Here is a 27,810-nt window from a genome sequence, read left to right as displayed (position 1 = left end):
CACCCCAAATAAATGGGGCCAAAGTTGGGCAGATAGGGCAATTACCCCAGATCCACTCCCTGGGGGGGGTGGGGGGAGAGGGGCAGAAAGCATACTAGATGCCAGGGAATTAAAACATATATATAAAAGAGTGGAGTGGTGGCTACCAACCAGTATGGGCCGGGTTATGCCCCCACCCCAACTGAAGGGGGCAACAGTCTTTCAGCTCTCCCTCCGCACCCTAAAACATCTTCTCCCACTACAAGCAAGAGGACATTTGATTATTTTGGGTTTTGGTTTTACATTTGGGCCATGACAGCTTGGCTAACTCTCAAAATCGTCCCACTTGGAATGGTGAGGGCTGCACTTTTTGGACTTTGGGAACTGCCATGTAGAAAAATCCACAAGACCTAGACACATCTGAAAACTAAACATCTGGGTGATTCCAGGGTGGTGTTCTTCACATGCACCACGCACCATTTTCTTACCCACAATGCCCTGCAAACCTCTAACGTTGCTGGAAATCATAAATTTTTCCCACATTTTCTGTGATGGAACCTTCCGAATCTGCAGGAATCCACAAAATTCCTACAACCCAGCATAGTCTCATCTATACCGATAAAAATTCTGCTGCACTTGTCAGCCTAAAAATGTTTTTATTTATTTCTCAAACTGCCCTTTTGGACCCACTTTGGTTCCCCCTCAATTTCGACATGTTTTGGCTCTTCCCTCTCACAGGCACTTGGCCCACCTACACAAGTGAGATATCATTTCTACCAGGAGACAGAAGGGAACATTGGGTGGTAGGAAATTTGTCCAGGTGCGGTGATCCCACACAGAAATGTGGGAAAAATGTGATTTTGTAGCTAAATTTGGGGTTTGCTGAGGATTCTGGGTAAGAAAATATTGGGGGATCCATGCAAGTCACTTTCAGAAATGTCTTGGTTTGGTAGGATTCCCTTGATGGCTGCTGAGCCCAGGACCAAAAACGCTGGGCCTCCCGCAAAAACAGGTAGTTTCGTATTTGATAATTTTGATGTGTGCACATAGTGTTTTGGGGAATTTCCTTTTGCGGGCAATAGGTCTACCCTCATAAGTGAGGTACCATTTTTATCGGGAGACTTGGGGGAACACTGGATGGAAGGAAATGTGAGGCTCCTCTCAGATTCCAGAACTTTGTGTCACCGAAATGTGAGGAAAAAGTGTTTTTTTGCCAAATTTTGAGGTGTGCAAAGGATTCTGGGTAACATAACCTGGTGGGAGGCCCACAAGTCACTCCATCTTGGATTCCTCTAGGTATCCAGTTTTCAAATATGCGCTTGTTTGGTAGGTTTCCCTAGGTGCCGGCTGAGCTAGAGGCCAAAATCCACAGCTAGGCACTTTGCAAAAAACAGGTCTGTTTTCTTTGGGAGAATGTGATGTGTCCACATTGTGTTTTGGGGCATTTCCTTTTGCGGTCACCAGGCCTACCCACACAAGTGGGGTACCATTTTTATCAGGAGACTTGGGGGAGTGCTGGGTGGAAAGAAATTTGTAGCTCCTATGAGATTCCAAAACTTTGTGTCACCGAAATGTGAGGAAAAAGTGTTTTTTTAGCTAAATTTTGAGGTTTGCAAAGGAATCTGGGTAACCGAACCTGGTGAGAGCCCTACAAGCCACCCCATCTTGGATTCCTCTAGATGTCTAGTTTTCAAATATGCGCAGGTTTGGTAGGTTTCCCTAGGTGCCGGCTGAGCTAGAGGCCAAAATCCACAACTAGGCACTTTGCAAAAAAACCATGCCAGATTTCAATGTAAAAATGTGATGTGTCCATGTTGCGTTTCCTGTTGCGAGCATTAGGCCTACCCACGCAAGTGAGGTACCATTTTTATCATGAGACTTGGGGAAACACAGAATAGCAAAGCAAGTGTTAATGCCCGTTTTCTTTCTCTAAATTTTTTCTTTCCAAATATAAGATAGTGCGTAAAAAAAAGACGTCTATTTGAGAAATACCCTATAATTCACATGCTAGTATGGGCACCCCGGAATTCAGAGATGTGCAAATAACCACTGCTTCTCAACACCTTATCTTGTGCCCATTTTGGAAATACAAAGGTTTTCTTGATACCTATTTTTCACTCTCTATATTTCAGCAAATGAATTGCTGTATACCCGGTAGAGAATGAAAACCCATTGCAAGGTGCAGCTCATTTATTGGCTCTGGGTACCTAGAGTTCTTGATGAACCTAAAAGCCCTATAAATCCTTGCAACCAGAAGAGTCCAGCAGACGTAACAGTATATTGCTTTAAAAATCTGACATCGCAGGAAAAAGTTACAGATTAAAATGTGGAGAAAATGCCTGGTTTTTTTCACCTCAATTTCAATAGTTTTTTCTTTCAGCTGTTATTTTCTATAGGAAACCATTGTAGAATCTACGAAAATGACCCCTTGCTGAATTCAGAATGTTGTCTTCTTTTCAGAAATGTTTAGCTTTCTGGGATCCAGCATTGGTTTCACAACCTTTTCTGTCACTAACTGGGAGGAGGCTGAAAGCACAAAAAATAGTAAAAATGGGTTATGTCCCAGTAAAATGCCAAAATGGTGTTGAAAAAAGGGGTTTTCTGATTCAAGTCTGCCTGTTCCTGAAAGCTGGGAAGCTTGTGATTTTAGCACTGCAAACCCTTTGTTGATGCCATTTTCAGGGAAAAAAGACACAAGCCTTCTTCTGCAGCCCTTTTGTCCCATTTTTAAAAAACAAAATCTACATTTTCACTGTATATTGGCTAATTTCTTGATCTCCATCAGGGGAACCCACAAAGTCTGGGTACCTCTAGAATCCCTAGGATGTTGGAAAAAAGGATGCAAATTTGGCCTGGGTAGCTTATGTGGACAAGAAGTTATGAGGGCCTAAGCGCAAAATGCCCCAAATAGCCAAAAAAAGCCTGTCACCTGAGGGGGAAAAGGCATGGCAGCGAAGGGGTTAAAGAGTTTCCAAACGGGTAAGGCAGAATCTGTAGCTGTTATAGTAACCCGAAAAAGCTACTGTTTTTTTTTAATTAACAAATATGCTTTCCGGCATATTCATTTGTCATTTTTTGTGATATAACAAACAGTGCACACATTGCTTAAAATAGATGCTTGCTGTCCCGCTGTTGCCTTTCTTGGTGCTGTAATACTATACACTATATCTCAGTAGCACCTATTAACAACGTCTGAACAGTGAAAGGTCAGGTCATTCTGACTTGCTCATGCACACCCCCCTACACCTCTTCCCCCCGCCCCCCAGAACCACCACTAAGTTATTTTGCTATGTGTTAAGCTTGTTTTATGGACTATGCTAATTTTATTATTTTAATCGGAGATATGTACTGAAATCGTGAGTTTGGCTTATGGCTAAGAGGCACAATACGTGCCATGAGGAAGCGTTAAAGCAGTATATCGGGTAAAGTTGGAGATGCAGAGTCGCAGCCTGTTCATGACTAAATCAAACTATCATTGTAAAAACACGTATAACCTTCATTTATTAGCACAAAGTGAGCTTTCGGCATGCACATATAATCAGCTTCTAGGGCACAGTATCACCGCCCAGCAACTCGAAGCATTAAGAACAGGTGGAATTTAATATTTAATGACGATATTTGAATAAAACCCTACCATGCTACTGAAGTGTTTAGGTCAAACATTCTGTTTCAAGGAGTTTCAGTTATCTGTGTACCTTGTTTTTGCAAAATAAAGATTCATATGCAAACTCTACCCCCACTGTGATTTTCTTTTATCCACAATGTTGTGCAAATTACATCTTTTCTTCAAAGGTTACTTTTTGAAGAAAAGATGTAAACTGTACAACATTGTGGATAAAAGAAAATGTCTACAAGGCGAAAGCATTGCGTGAAGGCAGAGTTTAAGACTGAGTCCCCTATTTGGAGGTCTGGGGGTAAAATGTAGCATCTTTCCATCACGAAGTTCAAGCAGAAACAGAAATAATGAGTCTTCCTGGAACCGTTTGCAATGCTACAATTCAGTTATTACTTGCTTTCTAATGGCATTTCCGCTGTGGTTAATTTGTAAATAAAAACGTGCCGGTGCTCAGAGCTTTCCTTTGAAACTCTCGGCTGCTACAATTAAATGTGCGAGCATAGAATACAGAGGCAGCGTAATCCTATAGCCATCTCCGGCCCCATCAATCCATTTACACCCACACCCTGCACCTTCAAGGTCAGTCCTGCAGCCTTCTCCGTTTGTGATGCTTTTCCGTCTTTCCCATATGAACCTTTTGCTCGCAGTAAATGCCTGATGCAAAAAAGTGGTGGCCTCCAAAAATAAGTGACAGTGCCGGTGCGCCCTCCCCATCCCCTCTGCATTTCCCGTGATTACGCCAATGCACCAATGAAAGGCAGCGAACTTACCTGCCTCTCCCTTTTCGATAGGAGTTTGACAGCAGAATTAGAAAGAAAAACAGCTAGGGGTCCCGCGGGACTGGAAAAACAGTTGTAGAGCATTCCAGAAATTTGTGCTAAAATGTGGCCCTAGCAACTCTGTTAGATATTGACACTGCAATCATTGTACTTTAGGCATTCAATTGTTTTTAGGTCTCGATTTAGACAGCACACGCGCTGCTGCTTGCGAGCTCTTTTATTACTTAAAAAATAAGCATTCACAAAGCCAACAGGTCTCGCCTGTGTGATATCTATTGGCGTTGTCAATGTCTTATTTAGACATGTTGTGCTGCTGTGCAGCATGTCTAAAAGTATAATAAAACAAGCACAAAGATGTGGGCAGCGCACTTGCGCTGTCGCTTGGCAACGATCTATTGTATCAACCATTAAAAACCATCGGTTGGTTTCATCATCACTCTTCTTTGCTGCGTTTTATTTGGGCAGCACTGCCAGAAGTCAATTCCTTTTCTTCCTGTGTTGCATAGAACAAGCACAGATGGATCAGAAGTTTACATAGATCGTAGGAAGCCACAAATGATACCATATTGGATTACAGTTCATTTATATAGCAAGAGGCTTTGAAGTGCTATGGGGCAATTCAGTGGCAACTCAGGAAACTTTCCATTCTACTCAATGCCACTCCACTCAATTCCAATCCACTGCATTCGAAAAAAGCAACATCTCACAAAGCTTGCTTGTTTATTTCTGTCCGGACCTGTATGACAGAATTTGCGGAAGACATGCCAGTGGAGTCAGTGGACCGGCAGCAAGCTGGTTGGCCTCTTGACATCTATGGTTCCCCTGAGTCCTGATAGGACTTTCATGCCAACTCCCACTGAGACTGTCTGAGGGGAGGAACACCAGCATTATGGCAAGCAGAACAATTGCTCTTTTTCGGGCAAGGGTGGGGGGGGAGTTAGCCTTTAATGCAATAGTGTAGCTGTGGTTTCCCTGACACATATGTAAACAGGCATCTGTGTCCCATAACTGCACTAGTAGGGCATAACAAAGGAATTAGGACCTCTTTGAGGAGGTGGTTGAATTAAAAGTGTCTTTTCCTTTTGGGTAAGGATGGACAGAGGCCTTCTAGTCCTCAGTAGAAAAGGCTGTGCCTCAAGCCCTATGAGAAGACAATTATAGCTCTTGGAAGTGAGCCACAGCGTACACCATGTTTAAACAGGAGAATCTTGGGCCCAAATGACATCAGAATCTCAACAGGCTCTGGTGCTTACTTCAAATCGGTAAGGCTAAGCGGAAGCATGGACCTAATGGGCCACTGGTCACTTAAGATCAGCTGAGGAAGGCTTTGTTAAGTAAAACCTTTGAGTCTATTCCAACACCTTTCCAAGGAAGGATGGAAGCTTTAGTAGTCTGAATTCACTAGAATGCTCTAATGTGAAATCTCTCATGATGAGCCCTGTTGAAGGAAACAGAAAATATCAAAGGGGCTAGGAGGAAAAGTTGAATGAGGAACTGGATCCAAGCAGACCCTGGCAACAGGTGTCTGGTTCTGAATGGCATCTTTCAGGGAAGCAGGAAACTGGGCACCCTGATAAGGGTACACAGTCAGACATGTTAGAACCTTAAGATATAGGACACCCAAGGTTGTGATAGCAGGTCCTGGTGGATAAATTGGTGCAGTATATGTGCAACAGGTAAAGGAAGCCATGCAAGTCCTTTAGGGAGACTAGCCCTCAATCTGGGAATAGCTAATACGATGGTCGGTCACTTTCATGGTGAAATTTGTGAAAGACCAAAGGAGCTGGCAGGCTTGATAGGAAAAGCTTGGATATTCTGGAGCAATTACCAAACTTCTTGTTGTGATCGAGGAAACTAAAGAGACAAGTAATCTGATTTACTCCAACAGGCGATTTATTCCTTTGAGCATGCCAACTAAGCTCTCTCAATGTAGCAGTCTCTCTTTAGCAAAGTGAACCGCAAATTAAGGGAGTTGGCTACCAGAAAAGCAGGTCTGCTATCAGAGGGTGGCCTGTTTGAAGGTCCATTTCTATCAAGACAGGGAATTTCATCCACATTTACTCTTTCCTGGACAATGCCCAGACATCCATCAACAGAATTTTTGGCACAAAGGTTTTAACAGGGGCTGGTCAAGGCAGGGCTCTAAGCCTGGCCATTGTAATTCCCCATGCTTCCAAAAAGGGTAAGGGGCCAAAGTAGGCAACGGATGGCATGACCAAAGAAGTTTCTTCCCCCACAAGGGAAGGATACCCAGAACATAGTGAAAGCAGAGGATTCAGAGGACTAGCCAAGGCCTCTGGGGGCCTCTTCCATAAGAACTAACCTTGTTTCCTTACCAAAAGGAGGGAGTAAGAGTAGACAGGAGACACTTAGGTCTTGCACAGCATGGAAAGGTTTGCTAAAGATTTCTACTGAACCCCCTTTCAACCCAGAAGGCGTCAGCCTTCTTCATAAGGAAAATGTCCTTATTGCTCAGACAATATCAGACTGGAAAATTAAGTGTGCAGTAGTCAGGACCAACCCTGCATCTCAACTGTTTCCTGAAAAATGTATTCTTGGTGAAGAAAGTAGCCAAAAGGTGGTCATAAAACTCTGAGAGATCAAAAAGAAGTTGTTATAATGAACACTTCAAAATGGAGGGGATTCATCTTCGGAGAGATGTTCTTCAGGTGGGTCACTTGATGTTCTGGATGGACCAACAGAGTTCACACCTGATGTTGTCCATACCCCTACATTGTGGTTTCCTCCAATTCACTTGGGTAGACCAGGTGATTGCTTTAGTTATTCTTTCACTTGATTTTTCTCAGACACCTGATTTTACACCAAACTGCTTAAGTCAGTGATGAAGTTCTTATCATCAGAGAAATAAATCTCTGGATTGAGTACCTGGACAATAATCTTTTGATGGACCAACACCTTATTTGTCTGCAAGGGCATCTTGCCATCACAGTCACACTACTTCAATTATTGGGATTTGTCATCAATAAAGACAAATCAGAGCTGGTTCCTTCCCAGTTGATACCCTTTCTGAGTTTCATAGTGGAATTGTGGACATCAACATTCAGCAACAACAACCTTCAAGCTGCACTAGCAGGCAGTGGTGAAAATAACGAAGGAGTTGGAGAGTTGAGTTGAAGAGGCAACTAACCAGAGAGTCTATCGCTTCAAGACAGCTGCCCAGGATCGCCTCTTTCATTCAGGTGATATTTCTAGGCCTTCAATACAGAGCCCTTCAGAGGTTGAAGGATGCTCATAAGAGGAAAGGCTGTACATGCTCTGAGATGTTCACTTTAAGGGAGGATGCCAGGGTGGAAATCCAGTGATGGCTCATTAACAGTGAGGCATGGAAAGGAGGAGAAATGTAAAAGCCACCTCAGATTTGGAGTTAGATATGGTGAAATAGAAAGCAGTTGATGTGGGCTTATTTCTCAGAAAAGCAACTCTCCCCTCCACATTAATTAACTATCAACTCCTTACAGAGTTGTGCACTTCAAAATACCTGGTGAAAGTAGCAGTAACTTGCTGAGTCTTTTTGACATTTCAGTGGTTCAGGATATCAATGGCCTCTGAGTTATGCCGCCCACAACATTAACTGATCTGGCTAAGTATTTTTGACATTTCTGATTGCAATATCCTAATCTTTAACAGTGTAATATCTCCTGGAAATATAAAATCTAGTAGCTGACTGGAACTCCAGGTACCTACTAGATTCCATTGCATGGATGTTGAATCTGGTTGTGTCCAAATAGCTGTTAGAGATATGGGGTCCATGTGCAGTGAATGGTTTTTCAACGGAATCATCGGTCTTGGAGATTCTTCAGCTGGAGACTACATTCAGGGATGATCATGAGACTCACAGCTCAAATTCTGAGGCAACTGTCAAACCTGTTGCTGATAACTCCAGTTTGGAAAACAAGTATAGTTTCCGGTTCTTCTGGAACTTTTGTAGTATTTGCCAAACCATCTTCCAACCTTCCTGAACATTCTAATGGGGTGTCAGAGATATCCCTTCAGTTCGTCAAGCTTCTCTTTCTGCGATTGCTTGGAGGATTACAGTTTTGGAAGATTAAGGCCGAGGCTCATTTCCTAAAAAGTTTTTTGATGATGGCATTAAAAAAAACACACATTTTGTTCAAAACCTTATACCCTCTGATGCAACTGTGTAAAAAGACCTAGGTTGGTATGATTTTGGCACCTTTGTAAGTAGAACCGAAAAAAAACAGCCAGACACTGCATTCTATAACCATCAACATAAACAAAAAAGGGAATACACTTTGTCAGCTATGTTGATTTTGATTTTCCTGCTTTATAATGACCAGAGGAAGGAAAATCTGTACTATTGTTATCAGTCATAAAGCAACTCTCTATGCCCTTGTCTTGAAACTACTAACGACCTACGTTTGTGTATCCCATTTCTGAGAACAAGGAAAATATTACTGAAAGTTTATCCTATATTAAAGAACTATACCTCTTTGCAGCTAGCGAGGGGCACAAGGTATTTCTTACTCCAGACGTGTAAAGCAATTAGACTGGGATGTGTTTACAGGCAATAATGAATCAGTACAGACAGACACACAGCACTTAACATTCTTTTGATTAATGTTCGACATCAACAAGTTTCAACACGCTTACTATATTTAGCAGTGGGTTGGATTCTGGTTTTGGGTCTCATCTGAAAGGTTCCTTTGGCTCAATATTGTTGAGAACACACTTCGATAAGAAATAATTACTAAAGTTACAATTGACATACAAATTTACTGAGATTTATCAGAAACATCTTTGAAAATATCTAGAGTCCATCATAACACACTAAATAATACGTTACCACAGAGACCTACATCAGCATATTGTATGATAAAGTGCCTCCGTTGTGCATCTGAAAATACGGAAAGGACGTATTCACCAGGTTTCCCATGGCTCTCTCGAACTAAGAAATCTCCTTGTTGTTTTAAGAGTTCCTGGGCTTCAACTCTAGGGATTGCGCCATGATACCAGTCCTGCTCTGCTAATGGCTTTTCGCTCGTTGCAATTACATCAAAGAACTGGAATCGAGAAGGGAAAAGGAAAAAAGGAATAGTAAGTATCATAACGCCCAATGTATAAATATTTAAGATAAACAAGTTACTTACGTTCAGTAATTCTCTTTCTGGAAGATACTCTAACCCTCTGAACATCCTCATGATCCACTGGATCGGGAACATTCAAAGTAGTGCCTCTGTGTGCAGGCAGAGGGCCTTCTTCCTGGTCTTCTTCAGAATCTGGGACAGGAGAGGAATAGACAGGAAAGCATACAGGAGTCCCAAGCTCCACTATATTTGGAATATATCTCCAGGAGAGTTTTCTGGAGCACTACAGTGCTCAAAAGTGCTGGCATTGCACTTTCTTGGCAGTGGGGAAAATATTTAACCAGGGTTTTCCCCAATGTTGGAAGATGTCCCAGTCTTGTGCGATTCAGCGTTGTTACCAATCCTCTACAGAAGTCACACAAAAGCGCCACCCATGTGCTCTGATGTCATTTTCTTTCATAAACTCTCCCACACCTTCAGATATAAAGCCTAACTGCATATTGAACGAATCAGTGTGTAGATTGGGATCTTTTTCCATAGAAGAACCCGTACCACAGAACGGGGACATGAGAGGGCAGAGAGAAATCTGTGGTTAGATAGAGAATACACCAACAAAAAGGCCTACAGAAGGTAAGTAACTTGTTTTTCTGATGGATCTAACAGTAAAGTCATCACCTTGTGAATAGATACCAAAGCAGTACTTCCCAACTTGGAGGGTCTGTGGAATGCCTCAAGCTAAAAAGTCCTTCAGGTCCAAGCAGGCAAATTGCCCATCTCAACAGACTAGACTGTCGAGGAAATAGTGATTCGTGGGTGTGTGCCTACAGAGCTGTCTAACAAATATCCGGGACAGACACACCATGTGCAAACACAATGGTAAAAGCTTTCGCTCTGCTGGAATGAGGCTGTAGGCATTCAGAGGCTGCTTCTTCGCTAATGCATAGATATTAGCGCAGAGGATTATCAATCAAGAGATGATCTGTTTCTGCACCACCTTGCCCTTCTTTGCCCCCAGAGAACCCCACAACGAGCTGGCACCACCTTGCCCTTCTTTGTCTCCCAAACTATGTTCTTTAGTACGATCAATGTTAAAGCTGAGCACTCCTTAGGGATCCGGACAGTGGAGTCTTTTTTAAATCTTTCAAGGGCTGAGGAGGCGCAAAAAAGAAAAGCAGAATGATGGCTTGTTTGACATGAAAAGGCATCCCCACCTTCGTAGGAAAGCAGCAGGCGGTCTTTAGCACCAGTTTGCCTGGGAGAAAGGTGTTTTAAGGATGCTGGACCTAAAGGGTGTGAAATTAAGTTACCTGGCATGCGACTGTTACCACCACCAGGAAGACAGTTTTTAGGGTGAGCGGGCACAATGAACAACTGTGCATTGATTCAAAAGGGGTACACATCAGGAAGTGAGGACTAAATTCAAGCCCCGCAGTGGCATTACAAAGGGAGTTGTTAGAAACATAAGCTGCAAACCTTTTATAAAAAGCATCACAACCAGTGATTTAAACAAAGGCAACTGGTCCGGCAAACATCAAAAGTCTAAGAGACAACGGGTGGCTTTTAACTTCGCCCAGAGCAATGCATTGCTGGGCCACAAACAAAGCAAACAACAACAAATCAAACAGAGGGTCTAATGGTAAGATACCACATCACGCCCAAAACTGGTCCTAACTCCCTGCATATACAAATTCTGTGGAAGGTCCTGGCACCCAGGATATCAATGACCTTGGGAGGCAGCTCAAAAGAACGGATGTCACTCAATCTCAGATTGTGAAGGCTTGGGTGCATGACCCTGCCTTGCTGCTCGATGGGCGATCCTCTCCAACAGGAAGCCTGATTGGAGGGCAGATGCTTAGGTACAGAACTTCCAGGTGGCACACTCTCCTAACCCAATCAAGTGCCACAAGGATTACTTGGGCCCAGTCGTTCCTGGTCTTCTTCAGAACTTGGGGCAGGAGAGGAAGTGGCAGGAAAGCATATAAGAGTCCCAAGCTCCACCATATGTGGAACGCATCTCCAAGAGAAAACTTTCTGGGAAACTCCAGAGCACAAAAGGGCCTGCATTGCACTTTCTTGGTGGTGGTGAACAGATCTAATCCATGGTTCTCCCCACTGATGGAAGATGTCACTTCCAGAAGAAATTGCCATTTGTGATCTGCTAGGCATCACTGACTGAGATTGTCAGCTCTGGAGTTTTAAAGATCCCGCCAGATGGTGCATCAGCAGGTAAGTCCCCTGAAGTGCTAGCCAGCTCCAGAGCTGTAGCTGATCCAGTAGTGACACATCCGTCACTAGTGTCAACTCTGGGTGGAGCAGGAGTCTTCCGCTGACCCAGCTGCAGTTGAGCAGCCACCACTGCAGATCTGTCCTAGTTTCTTCCGATACCTGGATGGAATTAGACTGGTTTCCCTAATGCTGGGCATACTGAGACTTCAGGTCCCACTTTAAAGTTCCCATTTGCCAGCTGGCATGGTCTGCGAGCAAGATGCAAGAGACTATCAGACAAAGAAGCCTCAGAGCCATCCTTACTGAGATCCAAGACAGGGGGTAAAACACACGGGTCATAGTCTGAATGTCCTGGACTTCTTTTTTCAGGAGGAAAGGCATGAAAGCACATTGTATCAAGGATGGCTCCAATGATAGGGAGCCTCTGCGAATGAGTCAGGCTTAACTTCAGCAGGTTGATTTAGAACCCCAATGTCGTCAAGAGGTTCACTGTCCTCTGGAGGTGGTCCATGACCAACTGTGGCGAGCCCGCCTTCAACAGCCAATGAATGAGTTAGGGGAAGACTGGAACCCCCCTCATTTCCTTAGATGAGCAGAGATCACCAATATCAACTTTTTGGACACCGGAGGAGCACTGGTGCCGCTGAAAGGGAGCAAGACAAATGAAAGTGCTTGCGGCCCACCTTTAACTGCAGGTAACACCTGCAGGTTGAGGATGTGAAAATAACCGTCGTGCAGGTCCAACGCCACCATCCAGTCCCTGGGATCCAGGGCACACAGAACCTTTGCCAGGGAGAATTTCGTGATTTTTTCATTGCATGGGAAGGCATTGAGAGGGCGATGATCCAGGATAAGGCATTAGCCTATGTCCTTCTTCGGCACAAGGAAGAAGTGAAAATAACACCCAGTTCCTGATGGCTGGGCTGTTGTCTGCTGAACCTATTGTCTGATCCCTAAAGGGCTGGTTGTGCAGCCGTTAAGGACTTAGGCCAACACCTTAATATGCCAGGTCCTGGTATATCCCTTAAAAGGAGAAAACTGCCATGGAGATTACTGGACCGAAGCTGGAAGGCCTGGTGAACATGCTGTGGCTCAGTTTCCTTTAAAATGTTCCAGGGCCAAGTTAATCTTTCCGCCCAACAGGCAGACACCATCAAAAGGCATACACATTAAGAACAACTGGAAAACCCAGGAGGCGCCTGTGGACCTCATCCATGTGTTGTGCCAAAGCACCTCGCTAGTTATTATAGTGCTGTCAAGACAATCTGGGGTGTCTAGGCACAAACAGATCACAAATTTAGGCTAGTTAACGACAAGGGCCCACAAGTGTGTCAGTAAGGATTTTATTAAAAAGCAAATGAGGTTCAGTTGGTTATTTGCCAGGCTGTAGGACCTCTCTAAGAACATTTGTTTTAACCTACATAGTCTGCCTGTGAAGGTCAAGGACCACAGCAGCCCTTCTAATTACTACGGCAAATTAAGTTTTCTCTTCTGTTGCTGGACCAGGGGTGAACCAACCCAGTGTCGGCTGAGGTATCCAGTCCAATGGTCTCCTGCAGTTCCATGTACCAGTCATCTGCAACATAAGGAGGAGCAAGTTCTTTCCCATCCCCTGCATTGTCATCTTCATACGACTGGCTCTAATAAAAGTTCGAGCACAAAAACGCACAGTGAAATATATGTGCCTGACTGCATGGTAGTGGGATTGTAACTGTGTTCCCATGGGTACATTTAGACTCTGGCACATCAAGATCTTAACATCACCTGAGTCTAGCTGAAAGTGGCTCGGAATAGCACAGACTGATGGGTTGGAGGCCCTCCAACATTGGCAGAACAGAACCTGAGATGGGTTTATGGGATCCAGGAATCACTGAGGGTGAATCTGCTGATGACATTCTGGCTGGGGATCTTTGGGGCCAGGAAGAACCAGATGCCTGCTAAAGCTCAACAGCAAAGCCTCAGAAATGGTTCAGACTTGCTGCGGGGTTGTTGATTGGCCTGGGTGCATCAAAGAAGGAATCTGCACCTCAATAGATCCAGTGACATCCTCCCGCCTTCTCCAAAAAGTGGCAAAAAAGGAGCCAAGTCACACTTGGATTTATTGTGTTTCTTCTTCAACTTAACAAAAGATTTCAGCCGTGAGAGAGCTCAGCCTAGGGAATTACTTTGGGAGCAAGGGCAGGACAAGAAGTGGGTCCAAGCTCTCAATTTCAGCTTGGACGGGACGTGTACAGAGACTCCTGCGGCTTCGCCTAGCAAACTTTGATGACTTTTGCATTCATGTGTGCACCGTCATCACAGGCCTTGGAGTCATGGAATGAGCCCAAGCACCAAAGGCATATCTGTCATAGATATTTGTTTGCAACAGTCCTTACGAAGTGTAAAACCTGTAGTCTTCGGGGGCAACATTCAGTGCACAGGGAAAAAAATGAAAGAAAGGTGAAGCAAAAGAGGGAGCAGAGCACTGGACCTGCATCAAAAGGGATGAAAAGAAAGCAACTGGCATCAGCACTCATCGGTGGTGTTTATATGTGGCTCCCTTTCTCATTTCCAGAGTGGAATGGCATTGACGCTGAGTTGTACACTGCCACTTGCCAGGACACAGGAGTACTGCTTTACATTTTCCGAATACAGTCTGACACCTGGGGATAGTCACATGGTGAGGAATCTGCAGTTAAAAGTACCTTCAAGTCCACACTCATGAATCTCAACAAACATGACATCCAGGAAGTGGACTGATTAAAAAAATTAAAAAGGCTCAAGAAATTTACAGCCATGACCAACATTTCTAATCTTCAGCTTTATGTTGGGTCCAGAAACTTGTTTAAGATTTTTGGAGTTAGACATAAATGACAGCTAAATCCATACAAAATCACTAGATGTTCAGCTGATGCAATTTCCGTTGGCAGTCACCATTAATGACAAGGCATTTGAATCTTATACAGTCCTTAATGTGACATTCTCTGATCGTAAGATGACAAAGTAATCAGGGAAGAACTGATATTTACAACAACAATTTGCTTTTGTTAACAATGTTCCCACCAGTTTCCATCTCAGGCAGCTGTATGCAACACAGTTAATTCTATACTTATTTCTTGGATTTCAAAACTCATGCATAATACCTTTAGTAACTGCAATACACTAGATTGTGAAAGCTCTCCAAAAGGGAGGAACATTAACTGCAAATTCCTAAGGCTCTGGTATTTGATTCAGTGCAGTTACTATAGATTAATCAATAAACCTATAAAAGGTTGTGGACACAAGAGAAAGGTGCCAATAAACCAGCAACTAAGGATACTCAAAACTAAGTTGATAAGACTCCCACAATTTGACAATGCAAACTATACTTGGACATTTTATTCAGAAACAGAGCCATGAGGTGATGTCTTTTCTACTCATCTTAGAGGGAGATGTAGTGTTCCTGTAGGAATCTCAGATGTCAGTATATAAAAATAATACATATACACTAGCACCGAACAACAGTCATATTATTATTAACATTTTATGTGTGGTTTATCCTATGGCAGGACCAGAGGAAAGGATTATGCTTTTTCTTTCTCCACTTTTATTCATCAGCAGCCTAAACAATGAGAAAAAATATACTTTCCCAGAAACCTCAGGGAAGGAGCAAGACCGTACAACCAATCAACTGTCAGCATCCAGAACATTGTCCGTTATCAATGTTAATGCCCCCTCTTTCTTAGCTGCTCAGCAGCCAAGCAGTTGTGTGTTCTCTTTGCTCTGATCCAACTGTCATTTCTCTGCACTGTATTTGACCATTGTTGCAACCTGTTCACTACGTTTATGGACTCTAACCCTTTCCTTTTCAGGGACCTTTGAGATCATGCTTCAGTGACGATTACATGGAATAGAATTTCGCTCCGGGGGCACGTGAGCCCGGTTTAATCTGCTGGCCATTAGAGGGTGCTCATTCACACCAAGAGAAGCTCCTTGCTCCGCACTCACCGCGTGCTGCATTCCTGACATACCGGCGGTATTTGAGCAGTGTGCACCGCAGAGCTTTGGCATTAACTAACCCCTGAAGGCAGCCTGGAGTGTGATGCCAGTCATACGGATCAGTAAGAAGAAGTTTCCCTTAGGTCTGCTTCAGTGCAGTGACCATGCCACCTGCTGGGCAATCAGTGTACTTCTTCTGGCACAGCAGGGACCAGCACAGGCTGCAGCCCCTATGAAAAAATATTCTATTTTGGCCCTCCTTGTATTGAGTCACTGACTCACCCTTTTGCTTGCCCCCAACCCCCGTACCACATTTGCCCTAATGAAGGCCACTACTGGCGCCTATATGGAGGAAGAATCTTCCTAATTTCTACAGCTGGATGAGGAGTTCTGCAAGGCTGTGGATGAATCAGCCCTGGCACCACTGGAGCAAATGATTGATAAGCTATCGCAGGTGTGTCTTTCACCCCGCGGCACCAGCAGCCCAAGCACTTGGCGCCGAAGAGACCCCATGAAAACAGGGTGGACATGAATGTGTTTGAACGCCTTAAACAGGCATTTATTCATTCTAATCTTCAGTTTGCTGACACAGACCCTGTTCCCCAGTCCCTAGAGGTTGTCGATCTCTTTGAGGAGGATGATGACACACAGGGTCAGTCCGATATCGAACTAGGTCCTTACCGGCCGTGGCACCCGTCAGTGGATAAAACATCTCAACATAACACATAAAAAAGTCTGGTGTGTAGCAGGCCCTATGATGAAGCATGACATCCAATGGATGTGTGAGGGCCTGTACTTCTGAGTATTAGAAGTGTCTTAGCTGAACCTGTGCCTTTATATCTGGTGTCTAGGAACTGTGTACTCTTTTTGATATGTTTAGTATTTTGGGAGGCCGTACACTGGACCTTACTTAATCGCCCCATCCCTCTCTCTCTTTTCGCTACATCTCAACATAAGCCTAGCGTGGTTTACCAGGCAGACGGACTGGTGGTGTACATGTTGGATCCAGAGCACTTACTCCACCCAAGATCCTCCATAGGGTCCAAGAGTGACAAAGTGACCATCTATGGGGCAGGGTACCTCCAGAAACCACTGGAAAAGGAGGTCAGGGCTTGTCTTCAAGCGGAGTGTCCGAATCCCTCTCTGGAAGGGAAGGTGGTGCTGACCCCGGAACTAAAGGCCCGCATGGTCACCTTTCTGGCCAAGTTTATGTGGGATCCCAAGAAGGTTATCAACTGCTCCGGGTTGACAAGCTAGGCCAAGCTGCTGGATGTCACAGGTCACCTGACCAAGATTCTGGACATCGCGGACAGTCAGGATACCAGATATCCCCAGAGTTCATCAGGCTGGGAGCAGCGTGCAATCATCTTTCTCGGAACGCAAACTGCGCTCTGGTCATGACATAGAATAAACATGTCCTAGATTTATTAACAGAAAATGTCCATTCTATTAGGGACACAGAAGCGAGGATTATCCCCACCGAATCACAAAACCAATTCCATCCCCCCACCCCCTCCCCCCACCAACCCCCCCTCTCTCCATAATAGAGGACATGGCTTCTATGATCAAGAGTTTCTTCGTATGGCATAGCTATAACTGTTTAGCCGCTATCAGGTGTTTTAAGGACTGCATTAGGAATGCAATGTGATATTGGTGGTTGCTTTTTCGGATTGTGCTCTACCGGAAACCTATAATGGTTTGGAAAAATTACAAAATGTATTCTTTCTTTCAGGGAATGACAGCTCCAAGCAGGACTTGAAGGCTTTAATCGCATGAAGAAAGGGGGCATAAACACTGACGAAGGGCTATGTTCTGGACACTGACAGTTGATTGGTTGTACAGTATTTCTTCTTCCATAAGGTTTCTGGGAAAGGAAGGTTTTTTTCTTATTGTTAAGGCTGCTGATGAATAAAAGTGGAGAAAGAAAATGCATAATCTCGCCTCGGTGTCCTTAATAGACTTGAAACTTTCTGTTACTAAAGCTAGAAGTTTTTATATTCCCAAGGTGAACAACTGAATGTTCAGGCACAACCCCATCCTCATGAAAGATAAGAGTGATCGGGTATCTCTGCAATAATCTGTAACAGGTCTTTACCTTAGAGTGGCTATGCTACTTCTGACTAGTGCATAACAAATGTGTCGAAATTTAATTCCTACAACTCTTTGCTTTGCTGCTTCCAAATGTTAACTAGTTCTTGTGCTAAACTCACTAGAGGGGACCATTATCACCAGTGCACTAAAAGTGGGAGGAACCTCAGTCACTGACAACTTCAAAATGGTCATACTACAGTAACTGACTTTTGAATTGTTAAGTGCTGGTATTGATGCTCTACTTCCTCCACACAAGACAGAAACGTCTGCAGTGAACAGGGAAAGTCAAGGAAATGGAACAAAAGAAGCAATGGAAACTGTCAAGTTGGGAATGGATCTTCATCTTGAGCGGCATATGTAGCAAACAACTCACAATGCGGTCTGGAATATTTGAGTAAAATCATCAAGATATGCAGTTCTAAAAAAGGTGCCAATTAAGATTCCTCAATGAGACCAGAACGGAGCTTCAGGAATAGAGATGAGAAAAAAAAGCATAATACAAGAGGGGAGAGAAAATGACAAATGTGCTAAGGAAGAAGCCAAATACAAAACTTGATGAGGAAACAAGTAGTCAATGCAGTACATAATATTGATAGGCAACCACAATTCTCAGATTCCCTGTTTTTTTATACTACCACTACAGACACCAAAGGCGTATTGTGGGTAACCATCATCATGGTATGGTCTCTGTGGAAACTCATGACAGTGTTTCAGACAGGGACGGGTGCTCCAAAGGCGGAGTCCTGGCTGGGGGGGAAGTACTGACAGGTTGTGTGTCAAGTGATGCACATGAAACCCAACTGGCCCCCAGGCCAATGATACAAGAGGGCAGCAGAGCTTTTGGTAACCTACCCCCCAACTTTGGGGGATGGGGTCCAAAAGCCTTACCTATTAGTGGTTCTATTGCCTCAGGGTAACTTTTAAATGTCTCTCTCATCTGCTTTCTTAACTAATCCTGTCGGTTTTACTCGTCTAACCTCACATTTAAACTGGCAGGAGGGAAGAGCATGCTTTGTCAATGGGAGAAAACCAAATTCAATATTCACAGATAAGTTACTAGCAATCAAAGGGGCAGCAATTCTCATAAGGATTGAGCTATATTAAGAAAGCCTAACAAAAAGGGCTTCTAGACTATCCAGCAAAAAGATTTCAACATTATCCTTATAGCCAGCCCAAAGATCTAAGTCCCCAACACCACAATATGAGGCTAGGTAGAAGTAATACGCTCAGTAAAGTTCTCCAAATAAGCAGACATTTTCTAGGGCAGTGATACAATACAAACAAACCACAATTCACATAGTGTGTGGGGACGTGAACAATTTACCTGCTATGGCTTCAAATGAGATAAACTTACCAAAGAGACTTGTGAAACAATTCCACATTTACAATGAAACCCACAACTGCTTTTCTGGCAAGAGTGACTCTCCTTGATTATTGAGTAGCTTTCAGGCAGAGCAGAGCCAACCTATATCATGGGTGCATCAGTAAACCGGTTAAGTAATTTGTTGCTTTTGCGCAGAGACAATTCTCTAGTGTCAGACAAAGATCTTTCATAAGGGGGCAGTAGTGGGCAGTAGTGGAACGTAGGGTAAGCAGCAGGTTGGTGCAATCCTGAAATATGGCAAGACAAGCCTGTCCCACCTTGGCATCTTGTTTTGAATTAGAGTCTTATCAACACCACAAAAGATAAAAGCTATCTTTGTTGTTGCTCAATAGTTGCATTCTCACCTGCTGGGTGGAACTACAACACTAATCTGTACACAGTCTGCATTATTTGTACATGCATTTTTAATGTTATATTTAATTTTCTTATGAGAATGTAGTTCCTCATATTTATCATTCTCCACTGTAAGTCAAGCTTCTTTCTAAATGTCAAGCAGCAGGACATTTTCTATTTGTTTAGAAAACAATAACATTTTAATCAGAAGCTTTTTACAACACTGTGAAGTGATTAATATAGACTATGAGAAGCTAGACACAGATATTCCAACACATTTATATGACAGTCTCCATCAGATAATCTGTACATCCCATCATTTCTGTCCTCTTCACCCCATGAGGATCATTTATTTAACAAAAGTAATTTCCAGAACTGGTTCTCTTAAAATACTCACCACGCCATATTGCAACATCAGCAAAATTCGGGCTCTGTAAATCTCTCACTGCCTGTGATGTCTACATCCATATAACTACAATATCAGCAATCTTGGGATCACTGATTGTGAAGTTGTTTGGAAGGGCTTCTTCTTCAGACTGGCAATAGGGAACAACTGAATACAGGAGGACATCATGCTCATATCTGAACATTATGTTCTGGGTCCTCAGTACTAATTTAATGTTAACTATAAAATGATACACCGAAGCCAGAATTAACCATTTTGGTTGGTATCGTCCTATAAGTTACCAGGGAGTCCCAAGTTAAACCATCTGGAACATGGAATAACCTGTCTGACCTAGAATAAGTAGGTCCTTTTACACGGTTTTGCATGTATCCAGGGAATCAGGTGTTGCCAGAGGCAGTGATTTTGGGTCCTGACACACCAAAACACTACTATTTGAACAGAGAAGTATTCTCCCCACCGCATGAGGATACCACTTGGGGAACTCACAAAGAGTCCCCTGGTGTCCATCTTTGCCCTAGGACGTTGATGTTTTGTGATGGATGTGATGATGTATTCCTATCAAATATGGCACTGTGGGTCCTTTAGATCTACTGGCATGAAGTCACATGTCTCCGTTAGTAACAATAGCACATCATGTCGTCCTTATGTACCTACTAAAATTCATGTTTCCCTTCATTTGAAGTGTCAGTGACAGTTTGGATCAAAATGCAGGATAGTGATATGGTGTTTGGAGTTTCAGGTAATAAGAATGATGGCATCTTCCCTGTTTTCTTATTTATTGAATCAATACAAATTTAGAAGGGACTAGTACCATGAAGGCACTATATTACAACTATCTGTATGCTGCTATTCTTAAACTGTGCCTCTAAACCAGGCCAAAGTTTCATTTTTAAGGTGCCCTAAGGTTCAAGACAAGTAGTTGTAAGAACACTGGCAAAAGTATTATGGTTGCAGTCTGCTTCTTGGTCTGAGGGCATTATGTTGTTCAATTTATGTTTCTGTACAGTGGGCTGCAGAACGGGTGACATGGTGCAACACAAAGCCTGACACTTCTTCTTGGTGCAACCATTTTTAGGTCACAACAGTAAAGGTGAGATACTGAGGCTGTTCACATTCTGCGTGTTCGTCTGTGCCTGTATACACACTGAAAATTATACTCTTTCATATTCTATTCCACTCCAACAAATCCCTGCACCCTGGGAAATCTGGAAAGCTTTGTGTTAAGTAAGGATCTAAATAAGGGACTACTCGAGGAAAGCAGGAAAGGGGTAAGGAAGACTCACCCTTCGTACTCTAATATGTAATGGGCGGACCAGTCTGGAAAGAAGCTCGGGCTGGGGGAAGCAAGTGGTGCAGCCTGAAATGAGGCTTAAGGGAACTACGCCATCTACAATTTCCTACTGCCCGTCGCAAAATGTTGTAAAACACATACCAATAAAAGTGTAGATATTTCACCTGATATCGAAAAAATTGCAGAGGTGCAAAATGAAGGCATATATATGATAGATGGTACGCGATCGAAAACAATACCGACGAATTCAGAGAGTTTCTAGTACTTTTCCGACTCGAACTACCGGAGCGAAAAGAAACACTTCAGAACCCAATGGCGGAAAGAAAACAATCTAAGATGGAGTCGATGCCCATGCGCAATGGAGCTGAAGAGGAGGAGTCACTCGATCCCCGTGACTCGAAAATACTTTTTCGAAGAAAAACAACTTGTAACACTCCGAGCCCAACACTAGATGGTAGGACGTGTGCATAGCATGTGTATCTGCAGCTACACATGCCAACGAACATATATATATATATATATATATATATATATATATATATATATATATATATATATATATATATCTCAAAACATATTAATAATAAGCTCAGTTCAGTAAGACCGATCGTAAGGTCTCAAGCTGAAGCAGCAGCAGATGGTGCCAAATGCCAAACGTGTGATGGTGGTGAAAGTCATCTCAGAATATTTTCCAACAGATTTAACAATTACTAGAACATTGGAATGTTGACAGCTCCATTGAAAACAATGGAGTGCTCCGGGCTTTTACTGGCCAGTAAAAGCCTGGAGCGCCAACATTCCAATCTTTTTTGTTCACAGCAACAGCTGTGAACAAAGCCTTTCGGAGCCTGAGGGGATTTTAATTCCCTCCGGTTCCGTGAAGCCTTTGTTTTATTTATGAGAACATTCTGCCCTCTAATGGCAGAATGTTCTAATAGCCTTAGAACCCACCGTAGCGGGCTCTACCAGCTATTAAAGGCCCTCTCCCTTGTTAAAGGCCCTCGCCTTCGGCTCGGGACTTTAACGCAGGAGCGAGCCTTTAATAGCCAGTAGAGCCCGCTACAGCGGGTTCTAAGGCTATAAGTAGCTACAAATGGCTTAACTCTGCCTTAAAGTGGACAAAATAGTGATTGGCCAGAAGAAAATATCTGAATGGTTAACCACACAACACTGCTTAACGATCCAGGGAAATTCAGGATAGGTGGTCTCCCAATGCTTACCGCTGCTTCTATGTTCTCTTTCAGCCCCACTGTCTGCTAGATTTTCTGGTGCTTACAGTTCTCCCTTATCTGTCTCAAGACCACTCCCCTCCCCCCCAAAAGGTACCGCATTCAGAGGGAAGAAAGAGGAGGGCGAGTATGAGGTAGGTTAAAATGCCACTGGTATACAGGGAGATTTTAATGTTAGTCATACATGCACATGGTGTCTGATCATTTATTCAGCAACAATCACATGAAATGCATTCACATATGCATCCATGATTTGGCAAGAGCACAAAATTCACTGGTTGTGACCCATGAATATGGAAATTGTCTAGTAGATATTATTTCCATTGAATGGCTCAAGCTGACTTTTGTTTATTTAAAGCAAACAAATTTTGAAAAGTCAGCATGTCCATCTTTGGCTGTTTGCCAGCCGTTTGATAATAAAGCAAAATGATACAGAAACTACTACAACACGCATTGAAAAACCCAGTAGGACTGGCCTTAATGTGCTAACACATGCAAACAAAGCAATTAACAAATCCTATTTCCAAGTGTTAGCATATTGAAGTCAGGCATATTGGCTTTGCCCATGCCAGGTGTCCCGAGAGTCACAAGACTTTTCAGTGTCCTAAGCCCTCTGGGCACCCCTTTCGACTAACAAGAAGACCATTTTAGGTGGCACCCTCTTCGGTCAATAAGTGGTGGCAGAGTAGGCACCTGAATACAGCACCAGCGCTTGGTGGCTCTCTGCAGACACAGTACAGGTGAAGCCCTCCCTAAAGCAAAAACTCCATGACTCTCAATTGGGAATTGTGTGTGTGACCACAAGTAACATCTCAAACTCAAACATATTTAGAGATATGTAAGCATGTACGTTCTGCCCTCTAGAGAGGCTGAGCTGACTGCACAGACTGTGGCACACATGTGTGCTGCTTTTCTTTTCCCTTCCCTTCACAATATTATACAGTGATGAAAAATCCACTATTCTGAGTGCATTTATCTGTGAGCGTGTGTCTTGGTTGCATGAACGAAGCCTGCAGTGCTTCTTCATGTGTTGTACTTGTGCTGTCTGTTGTAGTAAATTAAATAAAAAACAATTGCTTTCCCAATGCAACGCACTTATGAGATAAAAAACAAGCTTACTGTAATGATTCACTACACTTTTCGGATGTAAAGCGGTCCTCATACATTGAAATGTAAACAGTCAACAGGAGCCAGCATGATACAACAGCCAGCCAACAGCATGAGGTGAAAGGTAAATTTTCTGGAAGGAGCCAAAACCTACTTTATATGTATATTTTAAAGACAACAGATTTTGCAGAGCGTTGCACTGACAAGCTTGATCTACAAAGGGGCTAATATGCAGCCATACAAGCGAGCTTGGCGATGCATACTTCTAAAAAATATAGGTGCTCACGCTTCATTTTCTTGTAAATTGCTTGTGTTGGCAATTACCTCGTTGAATTAGACCCTGCATATTGTGGCTAAGTAGCCAGTACCCATTTGTCTTCTGGTATCTGTTTCCCCTGTTGGAGAAGCTGGTAGATCCTCTTCTCCTACCATTTGAGTGTATGCTCCCCCTAAGTACCTCATGCCCACTGTTGGATTTGCTGCCTGTCTGAGTCACTACATAGGCCTAAATGGAAGGTTTCTGTTGGCCTGCTACTCTCGAGCCTGGCACCAAGAACCCTCAATGAGCAACTTCTCCACCCTCAAAACAACCATGCACAAACTCCTGCAACTCATCCGGACCACCAAACAGTCCTTCTACAAAGAACGCATAGACAACAACACACACATCAAGGAACTCTTTGCCATCATCAAAGAACTCACCAAACCCAAATCCAGCACCATCAAACCTCCACACTCCCAAAATCTCTGCAACTCCCTCTCCAACTACTTTCACCACAAAATCGCAGACCTACCCATCAGCTTCACAGCAGCAGCACCCACCATCACCACCACCGACACAACCAACACCACAACACCCTCACCGCACCGACCAACTACACACCTGGACCCCCACCAACGACAAAGAAATCAGCAAAACCATGAACTCCATCCACTCATATCCAGCCCCCCCCCCCCCTCCAGCAGACCCTTGCCCCCACCACATTCTCAACAATGCCAGCCAAATCATCGCTCCCCAGCTCCGTGCCGTCATCAACAGTTCCTTCGACACAGCAACCTTCCCAGATGTTTGGAAGCACGCCGAAGTCAACGCTCTTCTCAAAAAACCCAAAGCCGACCCGGAAGACCTCACAAACTACCGTCCCATTTCTCTTCTCCCCTTCCCCGCAAAGGTCGCTGAGAAGATAGTAAACGCTCAACTGTCTCGCTTCTTAGAAGAAAACAACATACTTGACGCCTCCCAGTCTGGATTCCGCAAGAATCACAGCACTGAGACCGCCCTCGTCGCCTGCACAGACGACATCAGGACCAGAATGGACAAGGGCGTGACGGTCGGCCTCATCCTCATAGACCTCTCTGCAGCTTTCAACACTGTATGCCATCAAACCCTCCGCACACGCCTTTGACGCTGGAATTCGACACAAGGCCCTGGACTGGCTCACCTCCATCCTCACCGAAAGAACCCAAAGAGTTTGCCTCCTCCCTTTCTGGTCTACAGCCACCAAGATCATCTGTGGGGTCCCCCAAGGATCCTCCCTCAGCCCCACCCTCTTCAACATCTACATGGCTCCTCTCGCCAACATCCTCGGCCCGACAGCATCACCATCATCTCATACGCAGATGACACCCAGCTCATCATCTCCCTCACCAGGAACCCAGCCACCGCCAAGATTAACCTGCAAGTTGGACTCCTCGACGTCGCCAAATGGATTACAGCAAGCCACCTCAAATTAAACTCAAACAAAACAGAGATTATCATCTTCGGCCCCAACAAGACAGTATGGAACGACTCCTGGTGGCCCACCACCCTCGGACCACCCCCAACACCCACGCATGCAACCTTGGCATGGTTCTAGACTCATCTCTCTCCATGACCCAGCAAATCAACGTCCTATCATCCTCCTGCTTCAACACCCTTCGCATGCTGTGCAAGACTTTCAAATGGATTCCGTTAGAAACAAGAAGAACAGTCACCCACGCCCTCATCAGCAGCAAACTGGACTACGGCAACGCCCTCTACACAGCCAAGCTTCAAAGGAAACTTCAGCGAATTCAGTACACAGCCACACGTCTCATCCTCAACCTGCCTCGCAACGAACATATACACCCACCTCAGATCCCTACACTGGCTGCCCATCAACAAAAGGATCATCTTCTAAGACCTCGTCCACGCTCACAAAGCCCTCCACAACACTGGACAGGCCTACCTCAACGAACGAGTAAACTTCCACATACCAACTCGACAGCTCCGCTCCACCGACCTCGCCCTTGCTACAGTCCCGCATCCAACGCACCACCTCCAGCGGCAGATGCTTCTCCCACCTCACCGCCAAGACATGGAACTCCCTCCCCACCAACCTACGCAAGACCCAGGACCTCCTAACCTTCAGAAAGCACCTTAAAACATGGCTTTTTGAGCAGTAACCGGCAAACCCCCCCCCCCCCAGTGCCTTGAGACCCTAACGGGTGAGTAGTGAGCTTAAAAAATTATTTGATTGATCTCGGGTATATTGAGGGCATTCTAAAAAGAAACACTTGTCCTACAGGATTCCCACAATTTAAGCATTCACCTTTATGAAAGATTTTACCATTAAACTGAATGTACTGTACTGATGCTTCCACCTCTAGTTTGCCACCAAGCCAGAATCTAATCTTCATGTTTCTCTGTAGGCACAATCCTGTAACTACTGGCTGTCTGCTGTCTTTCTGATGTCCAGCACTGCTTTAATGCAAATGTTATGTATTATTTATTTTTCCTTGTATTGTTAATTTCATCTCACTGCCCCTCATGCTTGAATAGGAATGGATAAGTCCGACATCCTAATTTTTAGCCATACCCTAATGCAGGCCATCCTTCTTCAGCGCTGGGCTGGGGAAACAAAAGAAGCCCTGGCAAAATGCTCATACCAGCCCATCTCCCCATCTCCTTCAACAATTTTCTCTTTCCATCGATCCATCCGTTCGTTCTTAATGTTTGCTTCTCTTCTCTGTCGCTCATCCCTTTAATCGATTTCACTCTACTTTCCCCCACCTTCCCTTCCCTCTCTTTCCGTATCTCTTGAAGCCTCCCTCTGGTTGCTGCAATTAACTTAGGGGACCTGGGGAAAGTGACAGAGGCACAAGAACGGTCCAGGGCTGCTTTGGTTGCAGCAGTCAGTAAATGTACACATTTTCGGGCTTGTATTGCCTATTTAATGAAACTGTTTGTCCCAAGTTAATAATACGAAACTAACGATACAAGGTATAGCAATAAACCTTCTAAATTCCTCTTTAAGCATTGTATCCAGATAGCTCTTTTTTTAAAGTGCAGAAGTGAAGACAAGCATTGGCACTCAGCAAACTATTTTTGTATTTTTAGTTTAAAGTTCAGCCATGGCCTTCATCCATCTCGTAATAATAATGTAAAAAAAAGAAATAAAGCCAAAATGGCTAACAGTGCTTCACAATCCATTTTAGAACAGTAAAGTTGGACGACATGTGTGCGACAAGTGTTTATGCGTTACAGCACTTGCGGACACATGCATCACGATGCACTGGTGGCTATTTTGGCTTTATTTTATTTATTTACTTATTCATTTTAACTTCACTATATGAAACAATTTACTTTGAAGTTCACGTCCCAGGTAGTGTTGGCTACCGAGCTGCCAACATGTCTCGTTTAGATTGGCTATTTCAAATTTAGTTTATAATATTTTAACTTCAGATCCCAGTTTTTAGTTCTGAAACCAGCAAACGTAATAGTGTATCTTTCAGGGTGATTCAATCGAATATAAACTTGAGATCAAGTGATTTACTTAAATCCTTTTGTTGCAAAGAACCTTAAGCTACAGCCAAATCCTTATATCTTATGCAGCGCCCCCGGAGAAGTAATTAAAAGGAGAAGGGAAAATCAATACACTCGGTAATTAAAAGTGTCATTGGGAGAGAATAAAACACGTACATTTATTTAGAGGTCCTGTGTGATGTAGGTATTTCACTGCATGAAAAGTCTTCTCGCCTGGAATACTGGCTTCTCCCATGGACGTGCTTAAAATTCTATTTTCCTGCTGTTCGTTGTTTGCTGGAGAATTCCCTTGCAAGTAACAGTTTGATGCAACGGAGGTTCCATTAATGCTCATTTTCCAAATCGTAAATAGCGTTAATTTAAAATCATTAAGGAAGAAAGGACAAACAGCACTCGTTCTAGGCTTATAAAACAATAGTTTTGTGGGAAATTTCCTTTTATTAAATTAAACTTCAAAAGAAGTAACATCTTCAAAATGTAACGACAATATTTCCACCATCATTACAGGGTACCTTTCCAGACCATATCAGAAACGGATCGAAATAGGACATTGCTAAGTCAC

At 43.7% G+C, this 27,810-nt stretch overlaps 1 protein-coding gene across 1 annotated transcript in view; it reads right to left on the bottom strand.

Moving 5' to 3' along the window:
- The window catches only part of FER (FER tyrosine kinase), a 772,263-nt gene that overhangs the window by 447,680 nt on the left and 296,773 nt on the right, over positions 1–27,810 (bottom strand). The window contains exon 11 of the mRNA XM_069226363.1: positions 9,213–9,416. Within this exon, the coding sequence (XP_069082464.1) occupies positions 9,213–9,416 (204 nt within the window). The remainder of the gene's footprint in view (positions 1–9,212; positions 9,417–27,810) is intronic.

This window comes from Pleurodeles waltl, chromosome 1_1, assembly GCF_031143425.1.
Source record: "Pleurodeles waltl isolate 20211129_DDA chromosome 1_1, aPleWal1.hap1.20221129, whole genome shotgun sequence".
In the NCBI taxonomy this organism is placed as follows: Eukaryota; Metazoa; Chordata; class Amphibia; order Caudata; family Salamandridae; genus Pleurodeles; species Pleurodeles waltl.
The sequence above is the reverse complement of the archived record's forward strand: the minus strand, read 5'-3'. Positions and strand labels throughout refer to the sequence as shown.